At 58.4% G+C, this 22,631-nt stretch overlaps 1 protein-coding gene across 13 annotated transcripts in view; it reads left to right on the top strand.

Annotated features, from left to right (window-relative positions):
* The window catches only part of LOC138824809 (plasma membrane calcium-transporting ATPase 2), a 142,997-nt gene extending 121,786 nt beyond the window's left edge, over nt 1-21,211 (top strand). For 7 of the 13 annotated variants that reach the window (XM_070019113.1, XM_070019116.1, XM_070019115.1 and 4 more), the window contains 9 exons: nt 1,530-1,709; nt 1,884-1,971; nt 4,544-4,650; nt 4,878-5,069; nt 6,343-6,556; nt 8,095-8,306; nt 8,433-8,540; nt 9,525-9,707; nt 18,042-21,211. In XM_070019113.1, coding sequence (XP_069875214.1) covers nt 1,530-1,709; nt 1,884-1,971; nt 4,544-4,650; nt 4,878-5,069; nt 6,343-6,556; nt 8,095-8,306; nt 8,433-8,540; nt 9,525-9,707; nt 18,042-18,353 — 1,596 coding nt within the window. In that variant the 3' untranslated portion in view covers nt 18,354-21,211. Of the gene's footprint in view, nt 1-1,529; nt 1,710-1,883; nt 1,972-4,543; nt 4,651-4,877; nt 5,070-6,342; nt 6,557-8,094; nt 8,307-8,432; nt 8,541-9,524; nt 9,708-10,899; nt 10,986-11,369; nt 11,542-14,631; nt 14,687-18,041 lie in introns of those variants that run through there. The other 6 variants (XM_070019118.1, XM_070019121.1, XM_070019124.1 and 3 more) reach the window with 4 other exon arrangements.
* Nucleotides 21,212-22,631: the final 1,420 nt, after the last annotated feature.

The following is a 22,631-nucleotide window of genomic DNA, read 5'->3' as shown; positions in this document are numbered from 1 at the left end:
GGGTGGCTGGGCTCAGGGGTCCGGGTCCCCTCTTGGAAGCCTCAGGCGGCTGGAGGCCAGGGTAGGGGAAGAACGGGAGAGAGGCTGGGTGGGGACCCTGCTGGAGGAGGCCGCTGGGGGGCCGATGAACGGTAGAGGTCCACCGCTGTTCCGACAGGACCGCTGTGACTCCCCAATCCAGGATGATTTGATTTAGGATTTTTCCACATCACAAGGACACAAAAACAATACCCATCCATGGAAACCGTCCTCCCATTTCCCACCTGGATCTCTTCCCAGCCAGCAATATTGGGCACCAGCTCTCCCTCCACAGCTCCCACAGCCTCGGGATCTGAGGGGAAATCGCGCCCGCCCACGGGGAAGGCTGATGGTGTTTGCACGAACCAGTTCATTGGTGGGTGGAGGGGAGTCTGTACCCCCAACCAACTCAAACAATAGAAATTGTCCCTTGGCCCTGGAGGCCGGAAGTTCCTCTGAAATCAAGCTGTGTTCAGGGCTGGTTCCTCAGAAAGCTGTGGTGGAGAGAGGGTCGGGGCCTCCCTCCCGGCCCCTTAGGGCTTGCTGGCCATCCTGTGGTGTCTGGGTGTATAGGAGCATCCTCTGATCTCTTCATTGTCCTGGGGTGTCTCCTTCCCCAAATCTCTGTTCATAATGATACCAGACATGCATGCGTCGCCATCCTCCTCTCCCATGAGGTACACTCACAGAATGGGGCTCAGGTCTCAGGGTACCATTCATTCCAACCAGTCCCAGGTTCTCAGGGCTGTGGTTTGGCAGGACAGGTGTGGGAGCCAGCTCAATGAGCAGGGACTCAGACTTCTGCCTTGGTCTCTGTTCTGTTTGTCAGCGTCTGTGGGTCAGAATCACTCGGCGGTTCCGTCTGTGTTCTGTAGGAAGGGCTGGGGCCGCTCCGGCCCAGTCTCCACGTCTTAATTTCTGGGTGGGGCTTGCTACCTTCGGATTGGCTGGGTTGGGTCTGATCTGACCTGATTGGCCTAGACACCAGTCTGTCATTACAGTCAGAGGTGGCTAGAGGCACCTTTACTCTCAGTGCAGTGGCCTATTTTCATACAGCTTTGTTTTATTTCTTCTAACCAACGTTACATTCTATAAACAAAATGTACTTCACTGTAAATGTCCCCAAATAAAGAAACCTGATTTATCATGGAGTTTGTAGACAAAGCCAGGACATGTTAAGTGTTCTCCACGTTCACCAGGGTGCTTATGGGGTCTTTCCAAAATCTTTGCCCAAGTCAAGAGAGCTGAGAGTTTCAGGATAGACTATCGTGGTCAGGGGGCCTTGGCTGCCACAACTCTGCTAATTCTGAGACCCATGAGATTTAATCCGGTGCTGTGATTGATTGCTAATGCCTGCCATGGGCATGGAATGGAGGCAGTGACCCCGGGTTAGTTATCCAGCCTCCTTTCCCAGGGTCCACCTGGAAGAAGGGCTCCCTCTGGAATCCCTGAAGGCGGGGAGGGCCTGCCCGAGGGGGTGCCCTCCTCATGGCTCCGGCCCTCCTGTGCAGGTCCCGGAAGCCATCCGCAAGTGCCAGAGGGCAGGCATCACGGTCCGCATGGTCACGGGCGACAATATCAACACGGCTCGGGCCATCGCCATCAAGTGTGGCATCATCCATCCTGGGGAGGACTTCCTGTGTCTGGAGGGCAAAGAGTTCAACCGGAGGATCCGGAACGAGAAGGGGGAGGTGCGTACATGCGTGCGCGCCGGCGTGGGGGCTCCGCCGGGCGCGGGGGCCTGGTCCAGAGACCAGTCAGCATGCCTCCAAGCGCCCAGTGACTGCACGGATCCCCTCCCCCACCCTGAGCCTCGGGTCCCCCTTCTGACCGCGCTGACCCGTCCCCTCCCCTGTCCCCTCCAGGTTGAGCAGGAGCGAATCGACAAGATCTGGCCAAAGCTGAGGGTACTGGCTCGCTCCTCCCCCACTGACAAGCACACCTTGGTCAAAGGTAAGATGGGGGAGGGGTAAGAGGCCAGTCACTGCCCCCCAAACCCCCCGGGCCCTCCAGTCCTGGGACTTGCAGCTTCTTTGCAGGGAGGGACAGGACTCCCTTGGGATTCTCTATCCCGGGGACACTCTGAGCCATTCCTTTCTCTGCCTACAGAGAGCCAAGAACAGATACGGGGTTGTGCGGCTCTCTTGTGGCCTTCTAAGAAGCAGTGGGAGTGGACGGGCGCCGGTGGCTCACGCCTGTCATCCTAGCTACTCAGGAGGCTGAGATCTAAGGATCATGGTTCAAAGCCAGCCTAGGCAAGGAAGTTCCTGAGACTCTTATCTCCAATTAGTCACCAGAAAACCAGAAGTGGCATCATGTCTCAATGGGCTTGAGCAAGAAAGCCCAGCAACAGTGCCCAGGCTCTGGGTTCAAGCCCCATGACCCCCCCCCCTAAAAAAAGCAGTAGGAGGCCTGTCTAGGGTCTCCAATTTATGGCTCAAGGGCTGGACATAGCCCTCATGTGTTTTCTTTGTCTGATTTGGTGCCTTTTTCTGCTGAATCTGAGTTACTTTATACAGACATTGCTTTTTTTGTTTTTGTTTTTGCCGGTCATGGGGACTGAACTCTGGGCCTGGGCGCTGTCCCTCAGCTCTTCAGCTCAAGGCTAGCGCTCTACCACTAGAGCCACAGCGCTACTTGCGGCTTTTTCTCTTTATATGGTGCTGAGGAATCGAACCCAGGGCCTCATGCATGCAAGGCAAGCACTCTACCACTGAGCCACTTCCCAGCCCAGACCTTGCTCTCTTGTTATCTCTTCCTGGGCCGGCACTATGGTGAACTCTGGGCCTGCGCCCTGTCCCTGAGCTTTTCCCCGCAAGGCTGGCACTTTCCCACTTGAGCCACACCTGGACTCCAAGTTTTTCACTGCTGAATTGGAGATAAGCTTCTCATAGACTTTCCTGCCTGGGCTGGCTTGAACCCTCGATCCTCGGATCTGGTCCTCCAAGGCCCTCAGACCGGGGTGTGGCCAGCAGTGCCTGGCTGGGCCTTGCGCTCTGGAGTCTGCATCCCCGTGGCTCCTCCTCATCCAAGCCCAGCTCCCTGCGCTCTTCCGCCCGGCCCCAGAGCTCCTGAGCTTGGGGGCCTTGGGCAGCCCGGTGTCTGAGGCCCAGGGGCCCAGAAGAGGTGAGCTGTCCTGGAGCAGAATTCCAAACAATGAGGCCCAAGGCCAGACTCCCCACCTCCCATGGCCCTCTCCCCCTCAGCTGCTGCGGGTCCCTCACCAACCCAGCAGAGCAGCCAGAGGCTGCTTGGGAGGCGGAGAAGGGCATGGCGGGCTGCCTCTGGCCCTCTCGCAGCCTGCCCAGAGTGTTCAGTTTGGGCCACGGGAGGTGGAGCGCTGGTGTCTCATGCGCCACACTGCTGCCCACGGGGAAATTGAGCATCCGGCCCAGAGCCCCAGGGAGAGAGGGAAAGGTGGGGGGCGGCTGGGACCCTGCAGACAGGCCAGAGGGCAGCCCACGGCTTGGGAGGCCCCGGCTGTCCCGCTGGAGCCCACCAACCCAAAGGGCTTTTGTAGGAGGGGGAGTGGGCGCAGGGCCGGTGCCTGGATGCTGCAGGGGGCGCAGAGGAGGCCCGGGCCCGGGTGTCTGGGCACCGGGACTCGGATGGAGGTAGCAGGGCGGCTCCTGGGGGCATGAGGCCCAGCCGCGGGGCCTGATCAGGGCGGCTAGAGGAGACGGCGTGCCTGTCCTCCACGCGTCTGCCTGGCGTGGGCCGGGGACACCCACGGGAGGCCCCGGCTGCCAGCCGATGACCGTGTGCGTCTGGCCTGGGCAGCCTGCGTAGGGACCGGGACCAAGGACAGGGCTGTGAGCAGAGCAGGCGCATGGGTAGGAAGGCCCAGGACAAGAGAAGAGGCCGGACAGTCGAGGCCAGAGCTGGAAGCAGGGCTGGGAAGATTCGATGCTCGTCGCTCTGAGACGCCAGGCAGAGAGAGAATGATTCTCGGCGGGGGGGAGGGGAGGAGGGGCTGGGGGGGGTCTCTGGCGACCCTGTGGCTGCTGGGCAGGGGCAGGCTAGAGAGGGCCCCCCAAGGTAGCAATGAGATGGCAGCAACAGAGAAGAAGGGGTCCCGGGTTTCGGTGGGATGTTGGAGGCAGAGATGGAGGCCTTGGCGGTACTCTCCACTCACCGTGGGACATGAGAGGCCACGTCGAGGCGGATACACATTTGGATCCCACCCACGGGCATCTCTGCCGGAAGCCCCAGGACCCATGAGCCCCACAAGCTGCCGGTCCCCGTGGGTGACTTCACGCACGCTTTCGGGCTGGTCCGCAGCAAGCCCAGGGCCGTTGGTTCGTGCGATCTCGCTGCATGTCTGACTGAGGATGGAAGGCTGTGGGAGGTCGAAGCCTCCTCGGAGATGACCGGACCCCCCGACACCAGATGGCGGTGGGGCAGGAGGAGCCCTGGGCAGGCAGAGAGGCCCGGGCTGGCCAGGGGACCAGGGGATCCTGGTTTAGGGTGGGGCGGCTTCTGGCGTGGTCCGGGGCGGGGCTGAGCGCGCTCTCCCCCTCCGCAGGCATCATCGACAGCACGCACACGGAGCAGAGGCAGGTGGTGGCCGTGACGGGGGACGGGACCAACGACGGGCCCGCACTCAAGAAGGCCGACGTGGGCTTTGCCATGGTAGGAGCGGCTTATGGGGGCCCCGGGGCGGCCCGGGGGGGGCGGGGGCAGGAGCTCACAGGCAAGCGTGGACTGCGTAGATCTGTGCTGACAGGGGCTTCCTGATTCAGAGCGAGCGGGGGGGGGGCGTCTGGCTCTGCTGGTCCCACCGTGGCAGGGCTGGGGATGCAGACACGGCTCAGAGCCGCCCCCCGCCAGGCTCCGGTCCCCCCTTCCCCCCCCCATAGGGCATCGCGGGCACGGACGTGGCCAAGGAGGCGTCGGACATCATCCTGACGGACGACAACTTCAGCAGCATCGTGAAGGCGGTGATGTGGGGACGGAACGTCTACGACAGCATCTCCAAGTTCCTGCAGTTCCAGCTCACCGTCAACGTGGTGGCCGTCATCGTGGCCTTCACGGGCGCGTGCATCACACAGGTGGGCCCCGCGTCCCGCGGCGGGGGGGGCGGTGACAGGGGTCCCCAGGGCGTTCGATGGCGTCTGCGACCACCAGCTTCCTGCAGTGGGGGTCATGAGGGAGGTGGCAGGCCGAGAGGTCGGGGCGTCGGGCCTCGAGCCCCAGCTGCAGAGCCTGGGCTCCCTGTCCCCCCAGTCTCAGGAGTGGAGGTCAGGAAAGGCCAGGTCGGGGCTGCATCCACATCACACCTGTGATCTTGGCCTCCTTAGGGGCTGGAGTAAGGTTCTGCTCCAGCTTGACCTGGCTCTAGAACAGCCAAGCACTGGCCCTGCCGCCCGAAGCCTCCTGGGGCTGTGTCCACTCACGCCTCCCTCCAGCTGGGGCTGGGGAGGGCACGGGGAGGGGCACCCCTTAACCCAGTGATCCTGGGGAGACCTGACCCTCCCAGCTGCAGCCCCAAGGTCCACGTGGTCCTGGGGACACGGCCCTATCTTGCACTGTAGAGATGACCGTGGCAGCGGCCACTACCCCAGCTCTAAGGGTCAGAGTCCCCCCCCCCCTTCCCCAGGGGTAGCATTAGTCAGGGGGCGGTGTGGCCTCTCCCTTCTGCTCCCAGGGCCTCTCCACTGATCTGTGTGTGTGGTGCTCCCTCTAGTGGCGTCTTGGAGCTACTGCATGGCAGCAGTGAGGGGCTTCTTGGAGACCAACTGGTACCAGTAGGGACAAAGGGACTCTGAGGTTTGGGATCCTCAGATGGGTGGGCTGTGTATCACTGAAGATGCCTGAGGATGCAGCTGAGCCAGGGCGGGTGGGCTGGATGGAGCGGGCTGATGGAAGCGGGGAACCCGCGGAAAGGGGACAGGGGAGGGGAAAGCAGCCTGCTGGAGCTGCTCAGCTCACAGCGTGGGTGGGCGTCCGGGAGGGGCCGCTCCCCCCCGAGACGGACAGGACCACAGGGAGAGGTCTGGGCTGGAGGGGGGTCGTGCAGGGGCAGGGTGGCAAGGCGTGGACAGAACAGAGTGGTCACGGGGTCTTGGGAACTCGGAGGAGGAGGAAAAGGGGCCTGCGGCCAGTGGGAAGGCCAGTAGGACAGGGCCATATGCCTGGCGGGAGGGGGGGTGGGGGGGACTAAGTGGGGGCAGTTCTGCACCTTCTCCAGAGTTTTCTAGGACATGCCACGCACCTGCTCAGAAGCCTAAAGTCAGGGCCACCCCTGGCTGCCACGGGAGCCTGCTGAGACCCCTGCGGTGGCCACTCCGCCTCTGTGACCTTCCTCTCCCCGCCCCGCCCCAGGACTCCCCTCTGAAGGCCGTGCAGATGCTCTGGGTGAACCTCATCATGGACACATTCGCCTCGCTGGCGCTGGCCACTGAGCCGCCCACAGAGACCCTGCTCCTGAGGAAGCCGTACGGGCGCAACAAGCCGCTCATCTCCCGGACCATGATGAAGAACATTCTGGGCCACGCCGTGTACCAGCTCACCCTCATCTTCACGCTGCTCTTCGTGGGTGAGCCCACACCTCCCATGGGTGGCCCAGCAGCACCTTCCGGCCACACCACAGCCCGGACCCATCCATCTCCCTGTGTCATTCCTGGGGAGACTGAGGCTGAGCGGGGGAACATAGGAGCTGGCGGTGACATCGGGAGCCTGGCACAGAGCTGGGCCCCGTCCCGACCCCAGCCAGGCACCTGCGCTGATGACAGTGCCACAACACACCACGCAAGCCAGCACCCCGGACTGGTGGCTGCCCCAGATCAGCCTAGGGGAGACAAGGCAGGGGGAGGTAGCCCATTCCTTCTCTGACCCCCTCCAGAGGCTCCTTACTCCAGGAAAGGCATCCTCGTGGAACTTCCCTTAGAGAAAAGCCCAAGATCTCCAGGGGCCTCCACAGAGTCCACCTCCTTCCCCTCTCAGGCCGGCTTTCCACCTCTGTGCTGAAATTCCTGAGATAATGAACTTAGAAACAGTTTGGGGACATGGTGCCCGTGGCTCACGCCTGAAATCCTAGCTCCTCAGGAGGCTGAGTTCTGAGGATCACAGTTCAAAACCAGCCCAGGCAGGAAATCAGGGAGACTCTTAACTCCAGTTAACCACCAGAAAAATGGTGCTGTGGCTCAAAGTGGTAGAGTGCTAGCCTTGAGCTAAAGAGCTCAGGGACAGTGCCCAATAAACTCGTGTGTGGTAAGGGGAAAATATCATCAGCTTTCCCCGTGAAGTGTAAAAAAGCTTTTGAGGAGAGGAAGTCAGTTTGGAGGTTCCAGTCCATGATCCTTTGGGCCTGTGGGGAGACAGCACAATCTGACGGGAGGGTGTGGTGCAGGAAAACTGCTCACCCGCAGCCAGGAAGCAGAGAGAGGTGTGGGCCAGGGTCCCACAATCCCCTTCAAGGACATGCTCCCAGTGAATGTGACATTTCCACCCAGCCCTGCCTCTAAAGGCTTCCGCACGTCCCGACGGTGGACGGACTGTGGCCCAAGCCTGCAGACATGGGCCTCTGGGCACTTTGAAACCACAGTGGCCTCTCATTAGTATCCCTCTTCATGAGGTCCAGATGCATTTGGCAGTTTAGGGAGTGAGTGTGTGTGTGCTGGTCCTGGAGCTTGAACTCAGGGCCTGGGCGCTGTCCCTGAGCTTTTTGTGCTCAAGGCTAGCATTCCATCACTTGAGCCACAGCTCTACTTCTAGCTTTTTGGTGGTTACCTGGAGATAGGAGACTCACCGCCTTTTTTGCCTGAGCTAGCTTCCAACCTCCATCCTCAGATCTCAGCCTCCTGAGGTCACCACCCATGCAGCAAGGGTCACCTTTCATGCAGCGTTGCCCGCTACCTTGGTAGCAGGTGCCCTGATTTTCTCAGGTCTCCACACAGAAATAGAAGTTCCCCATTCCCCTGGCCTTCTTCCTGGAAGAGAGCCAAGCCCTCGCTCACCAGCCAAACATCCACAGGCCTCCAGCACCTCAAAAGCCCCAGTGTCTGTGTGTGTGTGGGGGGGTGATCAGTCTCCTGGCCACCGCCTTCAGCCCCGCCCCACCCTCTTGATTGACAGGCGAGAAGATGTTCCAGATTGACAGCGGGCGGAACGCACCGCTGCACTCCCCGCCCTCGGAGCACTACACCATCATCTTCAACACCTTCGTCATGATGCAGCTCTTCAACGAGATCAACGCCCGCAAGATCCACGGCGAGCGCAATGTCTTCGATGGCATCTTCCGGAACCCCATCTTCTGCACCATCGTGCTGGGCACCTTTGCCATTCAGGTAGCTGGGCCTCCACCCGTACTGGGACCGGGCATGGGCACTGACCCCCACACACACACACACACACTGCAGACCAGCCACTGACAGTCTGTTCCTCTTCTGCCTCCTGTGCCCTTTGACCTGCAGATCGTGATCGTGCAGTTTGGAGGGAAGCCGTTCAGCTGTTCCCCGCTGCAGCTGGACCAGTGGATGTGGTGCATCTTCATTGGCTTAGGAGAGCTCGTCTGGGGCCAGGTATGTGTGCTGGGCCACAGAAGGGAAAGAGCACTGGATAAGGAGTCCTGCGGCTCCAGGATTGGCCCTGGCTCTGCCATGGCATGCTGCTCCCGGCTGGACCAGGCGCCCCCCTTCGTGCTAGGTCTCATGGCTCTGATTGTTTGCTTGGTGTTTTCTTTCAACTGCATCAGAGATACTTGGTTTAATTTAAATCTAGTTGAGCTGGGCGCCAGTGGCTCACGCCTGTCACCCTAGCTACTCTGGAGGCTGAGATCTGAGGATCACAGTTCAGAGCCAGCCCAGGCAGGAAATTCTGTGAGATTCTTATCTCCAATAAACCACTAGAAAACCAGAAGTGGCGCTGTGGTTCAAGTGGTAGAGCGCTCACCTTGAGCTCAAGAGCTGAGGGACAGCGCCCAGGCCCAGAGTTCAAGCCCCACAACTGACCCCCCAAAAAAATAGTTTAAAAGGGAGTGCTCTATGACTAATGTGACTAGAAAATCAAGTCATGGGCCATAAATAGAAACTAACCGAACATGTAATGTAATAAATGTGATGTTTCTGAAGGCTTCCGGCCTGATGTCAACATGGGCAAAAACAGGCTTAGTGAGGCATCTGGGCACACACCTGTGATCCCAGAACTCAGGAGGCTGAGGCAGGAGGATTGGGAGTTCAAGGCCAGCCTGAGCTACATAATGAGACCCTGTCTCAAAAAGCTACCCCTGTAAAAAATAAAAAGAAAAGACAAGTCAGTCAATCCCTTCCCTACATTTGCTCAGGCCTGTATGTGTCCCCCACACAGACACTCATGCACACATACACCATCCACGCGCGCGTGTGTGCGGGTGCGTATGCATCTGCACCCGTGCACATGCGCCCCATTGCTCTGACAGCTTGCGGCTGAGTCTCCGGACCCAGCGCACTGCTTGGGTTAGGCTTCCAGAGCAAAGGGTGGGCGAGGAGGTGAGGAGGCCCTGACCCCGGCTGCCGCGTCCCTTGCAGGTCATCGCCACCATCCCCACGAGTAGGCTCACGTTCCTGAAGGAGGCGGGCAGGCTCACGCAGAAGGAGGAGACCCCCGAGGAGGAGCTCAACGAGGATGTGGAGGAGATCGACCACGCCGAGCGGGAGCTGCGTCGTGGCCAGATCCTGTGGTTCCGGGGCCTGAACCGCATCCAGACGCAGGTGTGACACCTTCCCGGGCTGGGCACAGGCGGCAGGGCGAGGGTGCACAGCCACCGGGGCCGGCGCTGCGCCCAGGGAGGGGGAGCGGCCGCAGAGGGGCCACCGGGCCACAGAGCAGCCCCCGGCGGCTCACCGGCCGCCGAGCACTGTTCCCGACACACATGCTCTCACAGAAACACTGTCCCCCCCACCCCACCCGTGCCCAGCTAGGGGCTCCGTGGGACCCAGGGGGTGCCCCTGAGAGGGCAGCACTTCCGCCAGGAAGGGCCGGAGGCAGGCTGAAAGCCAGGGGGCCCCGGGTCCCCCCCCCCCGCACCCCTACACACAGACGGACACAAGTCCTCAACCTGCACAAGGAACTCCGCCTGTGCCCCGCCGGGCCAGGTCTGAGGACTCTGGGAGACCAAAGGTCCAGGTGCACAGGAGCGCACGTGCACACACGCATGCCAGCCCCGCGGGGACACGCGTGCGCAGCACCCGCCCGGGAGAGGCAGGCCCTTCCCAGAGCACCGCGCGTGCGCGTGGAGCCCCCTCCCGCGGGCTGGCGGAGTCTCCAGGCGGGCTGTAGGAAAGGGAGAGCGGGGCGGGGGCTGGAGCTCCCCCGCGGCTTCCCGGCGCTCCCGGGAGGTTATGGGAAGGGCAGCACCCCACCCCAGGCCCCTGGCACGGCTGCTTCACCCCAGTCCACCCCGTGCCGGGCCTCAGATCCTTTGACTTCCACAGCCCCAGGAGACGGCCGGGGCAGGGGGGGGGTGCCTGGGCTCTGACCGGGATGCCGGAGACCCCACTTCCTCCGGTGGACAGGACAGCTCTCAGAGCCTGGCCCTGAGCGGCAGGGGGAAGCAGGACCGTCGTTTCCGAGTCCTTGTCACTGAGCATGTGCGCCGGCAGGGTCTCGGTCCTCCAGAGCACTGGGCATGCGCACCAGCAGGGTCTCGGTCTTCCGGAGCACTGGGCATGCGCACCAGCAGGGTCTCGGTCCTCCGGAGCACTGGGCATGCGCACCAGCAAGGTCTCGGGCCTCCGGAGCACTGGGCTTGCGCACCAGCAAGGTCTCGGTCCTCCGGAGCACTGGGCATGCGCACCAGCAAGGTCTCGGTCCTCCGGAGCACTGGGCATGCGCACTCCCAGGGCCCAGCCTACCTCTCTCCTCCAGAGCACTAATGTGGTTCTGGTACTTTGCCAATTACAGATAACCCTGCCAGGTAGATGGCTTTGCCCCTTCTTAAGGACAAGAGACGGGACTCAGAGAGGGACTTGCCCAAGGTCACCTAGCTAGTAAGTGACAAGAGCCGGAATTGGGGGCCAAGGTCTGTCCACCCCAGGGCCCCCCCCTCACCAGTACACTGGCTCTGCTCTAGGCCCAGAGTGAGGCAGCGCGCGTAGCTCTTCCCTCCCAGCGCCACACACAGCCCCTCCAGCCGCCCTGCAGCCCCTCGCCCCCTCCCCCCGGTCCTGGGGGAGCCTGGGGACTCCAGAGGGACCTGGAGCTGAGCAGACATCTCCCCAGCCCCGGAGTGTGTCTGGTATTGTCGTTTTGATTTGAAGTGATGTTGTCGTTGTCGCCGTGGCTGCGGCTGTTCTGTGACATGGCGCCCGTCCGTCGTGTGGCTGTCCTGTGTGTTCTTCCGGCAACCTGTCTCGTTCTCTCCTCCGTTGCAGATTGAAGTAGTCAATACTTTCAAGAGCGGGGCCTCCTTCCAGGGGGCCCTGCGGAGACAGTCCTCCGTCACCAGCCAGAGCCAGGACGTAGCCAATCTCTCTAGCCCTAGTCGCGTGTCGTTGTCCAATGCTCTTTCCTCTCCGACCAGCCTTCCTCCTGCTGCAGCTGGGCGTGAGTGTGACACCTTTCCACCTCCGCTGGTGCCACCAGCACCAGCCCCTGGGTGGGCAGGGGCCGGGCTACCACAGACGTGGTGGGGCTGAAGGGGCACAGCCAGTGAAGAGGGTTGCAGCAGCCAGGAGGTCAGAACTGAGCCGTGGGGTGCCAGACCAGGGTCAGCTGGGGTCACTAGATTGGAACGACCCGGGTAGGACTCATTAGGGCCTCGAGGGGTCCACCAGAGGGCACCTGTGAACCAGTGGCCCACAGAGGGGACGCCGTGGCCCTGTTGTACTTTGTTAAGAAGGGCTGGGCCCTAGAGGGCCAAGGTTAGAGTCTGAGGAGGAGAAGGGGGTCACAGCCAGTGGCAGAGAGGGCCAGTTGGGAGAGAGGCCCTGGTACACTGGTACCCTGATTAGGGATGGGGAGGCCACCGAAGGTCAGAGGTCACAGTAGTGTCTTTGCCCTCTACGTACCCCGCTCCCTGCACACTTGACCCCCCTCAGCTGCCCTACGACCATCAGGGGAGGGGACCTGTGTAGTTACTACCCTCCCTGAACGACGTGATGCCTGGGCTCAGGTAGACAAGGGTGGGACACACCTTGTCTGGGAGCTCTGGTCCTAACCTTCAGCCCCTCTTACCTGAGGGGCTAGCCTGGGACTCCGAACCCTCCACCTTTCTCTGCCAAACACCTCCTCGCGCCATCATTTCTGGCCTGGATCACTCGGCTCTGGCTTTGTCCAGAACTTTCTTGGACCTCTCCATAGCTTCAGGCCCCAGAGGGAGTGGACTCTGCTTTCTATCCTCCTCCAGTTAATCTGGCTCCCACAGTGCAAATAACGGTGCCCCTCACTCTGCCCTTCCCAAAGGGAGATGGTGGGTTTGTCATCTCCGCTAGCTTTCAGCTGGACCTCATCTCCACCTAATGCCCCCCCCCCCACACACACACACACACCGTCCCGTCCCCCCCCCCAGCAGGGAAGGACCTGAGCTAACCCGCTGTGCCCCTCCCTGCGTCCCGTGAGCTTGCGTGCCAGCTGCGCTGCCAGGGGACCAGCTCTGTCCCAGCACCTAGCAGCCAAGAGGTCAAGATGCATTTGAGCAGGCGGTGCCCAAGCCACGTTCCGCTGAGGGTCTGTCCCTAGACCACTGCAGCTAAGGAAGCCCCCCCAAAGCAGAATGGGTGAGCCCCCCATCCCCAAGCCTCTGGCCTTGCTTAGCTCTCCCCCCACATCTTGAAGTGCAGTGTCCCGCACGGAGACACCCCTGCAGAGGGCTCCTGCCCCCCCTCACTGCTGGCCCTCACTGCTGGCCCTCACTGCTGGCCCTCACTGCTGGCCCTCACTGCTGGCCCTCACTGCTGGCCCTCACTGCTGGCCTCAGGCTCGGAGCCCTGGCCTGCCTGGCTCAGCTTCTTTCCTGGTGTGTGGCACTCTACCCTGGAACATGACATTCCAGGCCCCCAGGCCCCCTTGAAGGTCCGGCCTCCATGCTGGCCTTCATCTTTGCTCTAGAAGGAAGAGCAGCCCTTGATCTCAGCCGCATTACCCACCCGTCCTGTGTCATTGGTGACGCACCTATTGCCCGAGGACGTGGTGCGTGGCCTGCGGAGACGGGGCCCTCTTCACCCTCCCTCCGCCTTAGCCGCCAAGCTGACCTCCCTGAGCCGGCTCAGCCTCCTCCCGGCGGCGGTGGTGGCTTCTTTGTGAGCAGCCCCCTGCCAGGGGCTCTGGCTCCTCCTGGAGCGAATCCCCACCCCCTCTGGCTTCAGCAAACACTTTGGGATCACCATGGCCACCGTGCAAATGCTAACTATGTCCCTTGGTCCTTGGCTTGGATGGTTTCTAAAATGTCACCTCCTGTGGTCTCTGGGACGCAGAGGACCCTGTGTGTAACAGGCCAGGTTCCACAGAAGCCGAGATTCCTCCTCCCCTCAGAGGGCCTGCCGCAGGAGGCCAACCGGTCCGGGGGGGGGGGGGGGGAGGGAGGAGACACAGGTGTGGCACCCACAGTCTGAGTGGGATCGTCTGGGGTCTGTAGCAGAGCAGACAGCTATGCAGCTACCAAAGAATCCAGCCCCGGCCCCGGCCCCGGCCCCTGAGTTACCGAGTTGACCCCAGAGGCCTAGAACAGGACAGCCTGCGTTGGGGCTGACTCTAACTCCTGACACGGAGGGAGGTGAGGAAAACCCTGCCCAGCCGCACGTCCACCCCCAGCACCGACAGTGACGATGACGGCAGACAGGTGCCCATCGGACGTGGGACGTGTGATCAGGCAGGTCCCGGGAGCCCAGGAAGGACCTGGCACCCTCCTCTCCACCCACGTACACAAAAGCTAGTTGGCTTTTCCCAGGGGTTCGCTGGCACCCGGTATGGCACACACTTGAGCCACACTCAGCGTTTCTAGAGCTGCCTCCCCTTCACAGCCAAAATCCAAGCAGAGAGCGTGCAGGCCATAGATGGCGAGGGACAGGGAGGGAGGTCGGAGCAGCAGGTCTGTCTCCAAAGCCCCTCTTACTACCCCACACACCTCAACTCATCACTCGTCCTGGGCGGGTCCTCAGGCCTTGGGCGTGGAGGCTGCATGTCCCAGGCCTGTAGTCTCCTCCTGGGTGTGGAGGCCAGGGAAGGCGGAGCCGCTTCAGGGACCTCAGCTCCCCGTGCAGGAACGGGAGGCGCCCGGACGGTGCTCGGCCCCGACACCCCGGCCCCGTCTCTCCTGCCTCAGATCCCTCAGATCCCTGACTCCCCCTCAGCCGTCTTTGGCCTTAGCAAGTCTGCGGTCCTCCATCCGGAGAGTCCTCCAGACCCAGTAGAGCAGGCCCCCGAGCCAAACTGTGGGTGCTATGCCTCAAGACGCAGGACACCGCGCAACCCCCTTCAGACTCTGGGCTGTAAGGGTCCTCGGGTGAGGAGTTGGTGCTGTCAGGGAGAGAAATCAGACAGAAGGAGCCAGGAAGGAAAGCTGGGCACTCTTAGCGTTTGTTTGGGTGTTTGGGGGTTTTTTTGGTGACTAAAAATCGCAAATGGCTTTCAGGACTTGGGGGGGAGGGCCCCCGGACCTCCCCGATGTCTGAATATTCCCTGTGTTTGTTTCCCTAGAGGGCTAGACAACCCTGGACACAGAGTTCAGCAAGAGAGAGTGAAATTAAAAGAGGTTGTGAGTCTTTAACCTTGAGCCTGAAATGAATGTGAATCAAACCCAGCCTCTTGGCTTCCTTGAAGCCGGGTAAACATTCGAGTATGTGGGGACCCATCTCAGCAGGGCCCAGGGCTCCCCGCCCCGCCCCGTGCATAGATAGATGAACCCAAATGTCTGCAGTCTTACCCGCCAGCTCCCTTCCTGTCCATCCCTTCCTGCCCCCCCCCCAACTCGGCTTCTGCCCCAAATACCTCCTTTATGCCAGGCAGGGAGGGAGAAGGAAGCGTCTGGGAGTGTGGGGTTTTTTCTGCTTAGATTTTTTTTCTCTATTTCAGCCGCAGAGAACGAAGTAGACTTGAGATGCCTGGCGGGGCCCCACTGGCCTCGCCCCAGTGTTGTCCCAACAGCTCATTCTTTCTGTCGTCTCCATGCCAGAGGGCGGGCGGAGGGCTCCATCTCATTGTGTGTCTCCCCTGCATTGTCAGTCACATGACAGAGGCCTACCACGTCTCCCCCCCCCGCCCCCCCACACCCACACACGTGCTTTCTCCAGCCCATTTTATCATTGTGCCGAGCCCTAGGGCCGGACAGCCACAGCAGTCATTATCCCCATGTGACAGATGGGAACACTGAGGCCTCTGTGCCTTTTGCATGTTAGTTTGTTTCCACGTATTCAGATGCAATGGAGATCAGAGCCATAGTCGCCGCTGCAGAGGCAGGACCAGGCAGTCTGGCAGAGGTAGCTCAGGGCATCGAAAGTGGCTCTACCATACAAAGAATCAGGACAGAGGCCCCATCCGGCTGGCTCCTAGTGCCCTTATTTAAAGCACGATTCCCACAAGTGAGGCTGGGCTCCCCGGAGTCTCCAGCACAAAGGACAAGGGACAGAGGTGCCTTATAAAAGAATGACGGGAAGAGTGACATTGATCAGATGCATTACATTTATAAACTGATGTATTGAGCCAGGCGCCAATGGCCCATGCCTGTCATCCTAGCTACTCAGGAGGCTGAGATCTGAGGATCCCAGTTCAAAGCCAGCCCAGACAGGAAAGTCTGTGAGACTCTTATCTCCAATTAACCACCAAAAGCTGGAAATGGAGCTGTGGCTCAAGCAATATAGTGCTAGCCTTGAGCAAAAGAGCTCAAGGGCAGGAAGTGGCCCTGTGGCTCAAGTGGTAGGGCACTAGCCTTGAGCTGAAGAGCTGAGGGACAGCGCCCAGGCCAAGAGTTCAAGTCCCATGACCAAGAAAAAACAAAAACAAAACTCAAGGGCAATGCCCAGGCTCTGAGTTCAAGCCTAAGTACCAGCACAAATATATATATATATATATATATATATGTATATATATATATATATATACATATATATATACTTATGTATATACATATTAAATTGAAACCTCAACTATTTAAAGATATTAATTTTTTAAAGACAAGCGGAAGGCAGCTAATTAATCACTACTGCCCGACAGCAAAGGAGGGAAGTTAATTGGCAGGGAAACACTATCACAGCCTAGAATGTTGCACAAACCCAAGCTCGTTGACTGGTGAAGATCAAGTTGAGCTGTCTGCCCTCTGGCTTAGCTGGCAGAGGCGCCTTCAGTGAGCCTTAGAAACAGGGACCTGGAGGCTGGCGATGTGGCTTAGTGGTAGAGTGCTTGCCTAGCATCCATGAAGCCCTGGGTTCAGTACCATATAAACGGAGGGGGGAAAAAGCCGGAAGTAGCGCTGTGACTCAAGTGATAGAGTGCTAACCTTGAGCAAAAGAAGCTCAGGGACAATGCCCAGGCCCTGAGTTCCAGCCCCAGGACTGACCAAAAAAAGAAAGAAAGAAAAAGAGGAGTCTCCGGCTCAGCAGAGACAGAGTCATCCCGCACAGCCATCTACACCCTTCCCCTGCATGGGGAAGGGGTTCCCTCACCGTGCTCCACAGAGGAATCCCCATGGTTTAGCTGAGCACAAGTCTGGGACTCCCAGGACTTCCACACGACCATACACCCCCTCATGCCGCCCCTGCTGTCCCAAGGACCTCCTGCCCCAGCCCAGAGACCCACGCCTCAGCCACCAAAGCTCAGCCCCCACCACTCAGGGCCACCTGCCTTCCCCACCTCTCTCTCTGCTCTGAGCTGAGAAGACCCCAGGACAGAGACACTCCTGTTCCCCTTACCCCAGGAAGGCAGGACGGAGCACCACCCGAGGCGCCAGGCTGGCCACAGCCCAAGCGAAAGCATCTGCTGTTCCTTTTCCAAGTCTAGTTCTGTCCTCCAGCCTCAGAGACCCAGGTGCAGGCTCCCATTCTTCAGGGGGAAAAACTGAGGCCCAGGACCCATGGTTCACAGCTAGACATACCATCTTGTGACCTAGATCCTCACCAAGCCAACCCCCCTGGGCTGGGTCTGGCCATCCGATTCTGGCCTCGTTGTTTGGTTTTGTATTTTTAAAGCATGAATCCAGAGATAGACAAAGCACCTCTCCCCCTTTCCCCCAGGAAATAGGGGACCCCCCCCAAAAAAAAAAGAAAAGCAAGTGCCCTTGTCTGGCCAGGGCTTTCAGTCTATACTCGAGTGTTTACCTCCCAAATGCATGAAGGAAAGAAATGCTGGGTACAAAAACCGACCTCTGTTCACATTGTCCAGGCATCCAAGTGTCAGTGTGGCCGTCTGTCTGTCTGTGTGTGTGTGTGTGTGTGTGTGTGCTGTGTGGCTCCTGACCCTACCCACTGTGGCATGCTCCCCCGCCCCCCCGCCCCGTGCTTTCTGGCTGCCTCTGCTCTGCCCTTCAGAAGCCCTGAGTTGCTTGGGTCGCTTACCGCTTTGCTTCCATGTGCCCCTCCTGTCTCTCCCATCCGTGCCCTGCCTGTGTCACCTTCACTGTCACCTGCTCTGTGTGGTTTGGTTGGGCTTTGGGGGTTTTCGTTGTTTTGTTTTTAATTGTGTGTATGCTTGTTTTTTTTTATTTTAAAGAGTAATTTGCTTTCAAATAGCCTCTCCCTCCCCAGCCCACCCCTCGCTGCAAGGCTGAACATGGCTTAACATCAACAAGGCTCTCCTGAAGTCTCTCACTTAGGTCGGGTGCCCTCCAGAGTGGACTCTAACTCCCTTCTGCTACTGTGCACAGCACCTTCGTCATAGTACTAATAACTGAGTTCTGGCCCAAACCAAAGCCACTCAAAACCCAAACTCATGGACGCACCACCTGAGCCCGCCTCCCTCCCCCCCCCTCCCTCCATCACACCATTGACTGCGGGCTGCAGCCTGCTTGTCCTGAGCCCTCCTCCTGCCCTCTCCTCCTCCACGCCCCCAACCTGCCACCTGCAGTCCCGGCCAGGCCAGGCCGTGCCCCCTCCCTGATCACGTGTTTCCCTTTGCAGATCCGCGTGGTGAAGGCGTTCCGTAGCTCTCTCTACGAAGGGTTAGAAAAGCCTGAGTCTCGAACCTCCATCCATAACTTCATGGCTCATCCCGAATTCCGGATCGAAGACCCCCAGCCCCACATCCCCCTCATCGACGACACCGACCTGGAAGAAGATGGGGCCCTCAAGCAGAACTCGAGCCCGCCGTCCTCGCTCAACAAGAACAACAGCGCCATCGACAGCGGGATCAACCTGACCACCGACACGAGCAAATCAGCTACCTCTTCAAGTCCAGGGAGCCCTATCCACAGCCTGGAGACGTCGCTTTAGCTGAGCCCCCAGGCCCGTCCTCCAGGACCGCCCGCCGCCTGCCCCCGCCTCCGGGCAGCGCCCCAGGCGCCACTCACCGCACAGCAAGGAGCGAGAGCAGGAAAGCTACCTGAGAGGGACTCAGCTTCACCCACAGACCCTTTCTCTCTGGCTGCGATGCTGTTTGAACTCTTTTCAAACCCTGCAAGGGGCAGGGTCCCCTGGGGGGCGGGGAGGGACATCAGGAGCCAACAAGTGAGATTGTCCCAGAACAAGCCCTTCCTGACTCCCCCCCACCCACAGACATGGGGCCAGCCGTGCACCTGCTCCGGCCACCACGGCTCCCCCCTCCCCCGCGCATGAATGTACTGGACACTTCCCGTCCTCCCCCCCCCCACGGTTGGTTCTGGGGGAGGGGTTGAGGAGGGAGGGGTGGTTTGTTTTCTTAGGTGGGAACAGCAAACAAGACTCTTTTCTGAGACTATTTATCCAATTCACTGATCTGTGAGTTTTTGAGAAAAAAAAATGCTTGCACAGCATGGGTCCAGTTGTATAGATTAATTTAATAACTTTTTTTTTGTTTCGAAATTGCAGAGTTTAACTTGCCTCGTAGATTAGCACCAATGGAACCCAAGAAATCCATAGACACTCACGAGGTTATATCCATTTCTTTGTTTATCTATATCAACGTATGCTCCTCCAAGACTGAATACGTCCATATAGATAGGTAGATATATATATATATATTATATAAATATATATACATGGATCTATAAAGTTTCTTTGCCGGCATGTTGCCTTGTTTCTGCTTAAATTGCTCTATTTTAACTTATTTATGTCCTAAAAAAACAAAACAAAAAAGAAGAATGTAATTTGTTTACAACCCTGTAGATAACATCTTTGGCTATTTGTACAGTTTAAGAGCAGCTCAGCCCCAACAGACATTTGCCCTGGATTGCATTCTTGATTTTCTTACAATGGCCATGTTTTTTGCCTGCTATTTCCATTCAATGACGTCACTACCACAAGACGCTCAGGCAGAAGCCAGAAGTGGAGGAACACGACCCCCCCCACACACCCCGCTCTGTAGACGAAGGAGAAGAGGAGAGAAGCTTTCCTGGACCCAGCGCACGTGCGGATCCCGCAAAGCACCAGGGGAAGACTTCTCTCTCAATGAAACTCATTTGAGTTTACCAAGAGCGTTAAAAAACAAAAACAAAAAACAAGTTATCTTTGGCACTGTCTATCCAGAGGTTGAGGTAGTGTTAAGATATAAATGCTATTGTGTTGATTTTTTTTTAGTTAGGAATTTAGTTTATTTCTTATACTTATAAAGAAAGAGGAGAGAGAGAGAGAGAGAGAGAGAGAGAGAGAGAGAGAGAGAGAGAGAGAGAGAGAGAGGGCCAGCGGAGCTGTTGGTCTATGGGATGAGAGTTGGCGTATAGCTTGCTGCTTTTTTATTTTTGAAGATTTGCCTTCTCTGCACTATTTAGATCCGAATGAACCTTATGATGTGTATATTGAGATGTATTCAGTGTGATTTTTTTAAAAAAAGAAACCAAATTGTCTTCCTGTAGTCACAATATATACTGTAGCCTTTTAACAACAAGTCTTGCTTTCCCAGACAGAAAGCCATTCTGCACCCTTCCCCATCTCACAGGTGAGAAAAGGTGGCTATCCCCACCCCACCCCCCAGACAATAACGGCACTAGTAATCTCACTTAATAAGAGCTTATTTAATTGTCTGTCAGCTTCTTAACTGCTAAGCACTTTGTGGGTCTCAGCTTTTTTCATAAAAGAACTTTTGTATTTAATACAAAGTTTGCTTTGAGACTTTTCAGCATACGATCTTTTTCCATAAACTTGTACAGTGCAAAAGACATTTTGAATACCATGATCGATAATGTCCCATGCTTCCAGGAAAACCAAACACTCCACCTCGCCTGCAAAATCCATTCTTCACACGGACCCTCCGCACAGCTGCCCCACCCCCACCCCCAGGCCAGAGGACTCTTCCGCTCACCAGATGAGAGCCACCCGGGAAAAGAGCCATAGTCAGTTGGGAGGGCCACGTCTGCACAGCTGTGGAAAACAAAACAAACCTTGATGGGTTTGGAGTTCAAAGTCAGCCCATCCCACCTGGCAAAATCTTCCTATAAGGAAGACCTTCTGGGTGAAGAGCACCACTGGAAGGCCGCGAAGGGCTCCGAAGGTCACGCGAAGGTCTCCGAATGTACCTAGTCCCAGAGGGACACCAGCCTTTGGATTTGCTGATTGGATTCTACTACAAACACCACCAAAGCCAGCCCCCCACCCCCCGCCTGAGGAAGGAAAGGAACCTGGGGCGCCCCTGGAACTGAACACGGTGGCTTGTTTCTGTTTTGTGTCTGGGTGCACTTCTCCTCTTCCCGCGATCACGTCTCCACGCACGGTGACCTCATTCCACGACAACACCCGGTTCCCTAGGATCTTGGAGCAGAGACGCAGGAACACAGAAGCCAGCTTGGGGGGACAGGAGCCACAGAAGGTACTGAGGAGGCCCGCGCCCTTGCTAGTGGTCTCTCTTTGTCAAGGATGATGATTGATCACACACGCGTGCACGCCCATGTGCGCATACACACAGACCCGCAGACGCCTCTCGGTCACACACCTGCACACATCCACCCACGCGTGCACTACGCACACAGGGAACGGTGTGTCCGTCTTCACTGTAGTACACAAAGCTTGCACTCTGCGTCCTATTATCTAGCAGCATGGGGTACGTTTTGGCAGTTCACCCCATTAGGGGGTCAATAATTTATGACCATTCATCTGTTTTTATGAATTTTTTTATCTAGACAATAACTGTAAATAAAGAGCTCACCGTCTCTGTTCATTTACCACTATGCAATGGTTACTGCTTCCAGCCGCTGCCTCCCGCCCCACGCGGTGGTTCTGTCTGTGGTTTCAAAGGCAAAACAAAAAAGAAAGAAAGAAAATCTAGGAAAGCTGCCCTCTGGGAGGTAAGCTCTTTTCTAGGGAGACCATGCCCCCTTCTTTTCTGCCCTGGGGTTCAACTCTAACATCTCCCCTTATCCCAAGGAAGAGGGCCAAGCCAGGGCCGCACTCCGGGACCCCAGTCAGTGGCCTGTCAAGGAGCAGGGAGCGGGAGCCGCCCCTCCGCAAGGGCTTTCCAGACTCAGAACAGCTGCCACTGCTCCACCGCCCTGTCCCAGTCCCTTGCCGCCCCGCCCCAGCAGCATAGAGTACTGAGAAGGGGCTGATGATGCTGCCCGGCCCACAGCCGGCTGGGGCTCACAGCCTGTCTTCCCGGTCCCTCCTTGGCACCCAGCTCTCCTCCCCAGCCGTCGTCCCCCATGGAGGGGCCAGCTTCCAGGCTTCCTCTTCTCCTCAGCGTGGCACTGGTACCAGCTGTCATTACCCCCACGTTAGAATCTTTCACTGGATGGAGACGAGCCCCTTTCACTCTTCCTGTGCAGAAGTCAGTTATTCTGACGGGAAAGCTCAGATTCTTCCAAGTCCTCTAGGCTCGGCCCCGCTCCCACCCCACATCTGAGCCCCAGCACTGTGCATGCCCTGTCTCCCCCCACTGTCGCTACTGCCTGCTCGGGACCACCACGTGCAGAGCACCTGCCAGAAGGGACAGATCGGTCACCCCGAGTCGCTGGCCATCCTTTCACCTGTCCCCGTAAGTGCGAGGCTGTCAGAAGCCAGCAAGCCCGCACTCCACCTTAGTCTGGGGACCAGAGTCACCTCCCGAGACTGTGCTAGGTCACCCCTCCCTCCATCCTGTCCCCATGGTAAGAAGGGCCCCCCTGGAGCTGGAGCCGGAGCCCCGAGAGCCGCCCCACAATGCCTAGCATAGAGAGCTACACTGCCGGCCTCTCCTTTCCCATCCGCCCTTTGTTTGTTTTGTTGGGGTCACCTCTACTTGTTCTTTGATTCTGAGCTTCAGCCCTTTAGAGGATGCAGAAAATTCTTGTCTGGATGGTCTCAGCACCCTCATCCTGGCCCCCATTTTCCCCATCCACCTCTAACTGCCACCCTAGTACATACTCTGTACATACCCAACAGCGGGGGGGGGGGGTGCTCCGGGGCCTTCCACAGGATCAGACAACAGGAAGTTGGCAGGCATCAAGCCCTTCCACTTTGTTTTGGGGTCAGGGTCTCCCCGGGTCTTCAGCATCTTCACTCCCTCCTCCCAAAAAGGAGAGGTTCCAGGTTGCTCTGGACCGTCCTGCAGCCCCTCGGTGTGTTTTGTAACGTCTGTGGTGCTCTTTCTCCCCAGCCTGTCCCCTC

This window comes from Dipodomys merriami, unplaced genomic scaffold (assembly GCF_024711535.1).
Source record: "Dipodomys merriami isolate MVZ:Mamm:240054 unplaced genomic scaffold, mDipMer1.0.p SCAF_13, whole genome shotgun sequence".
Taxonomy (NCBI): Eukaryota; Metazoa; Chordata; class Mammalia; order Rodentia; family Heteromyidae; genus Dipodomys; species Dipodomys merriami.
Note: the sequence above shows the minus strand (reverse complement) of the source record. Positions and strands in the feature narration are given on the sequence as shown.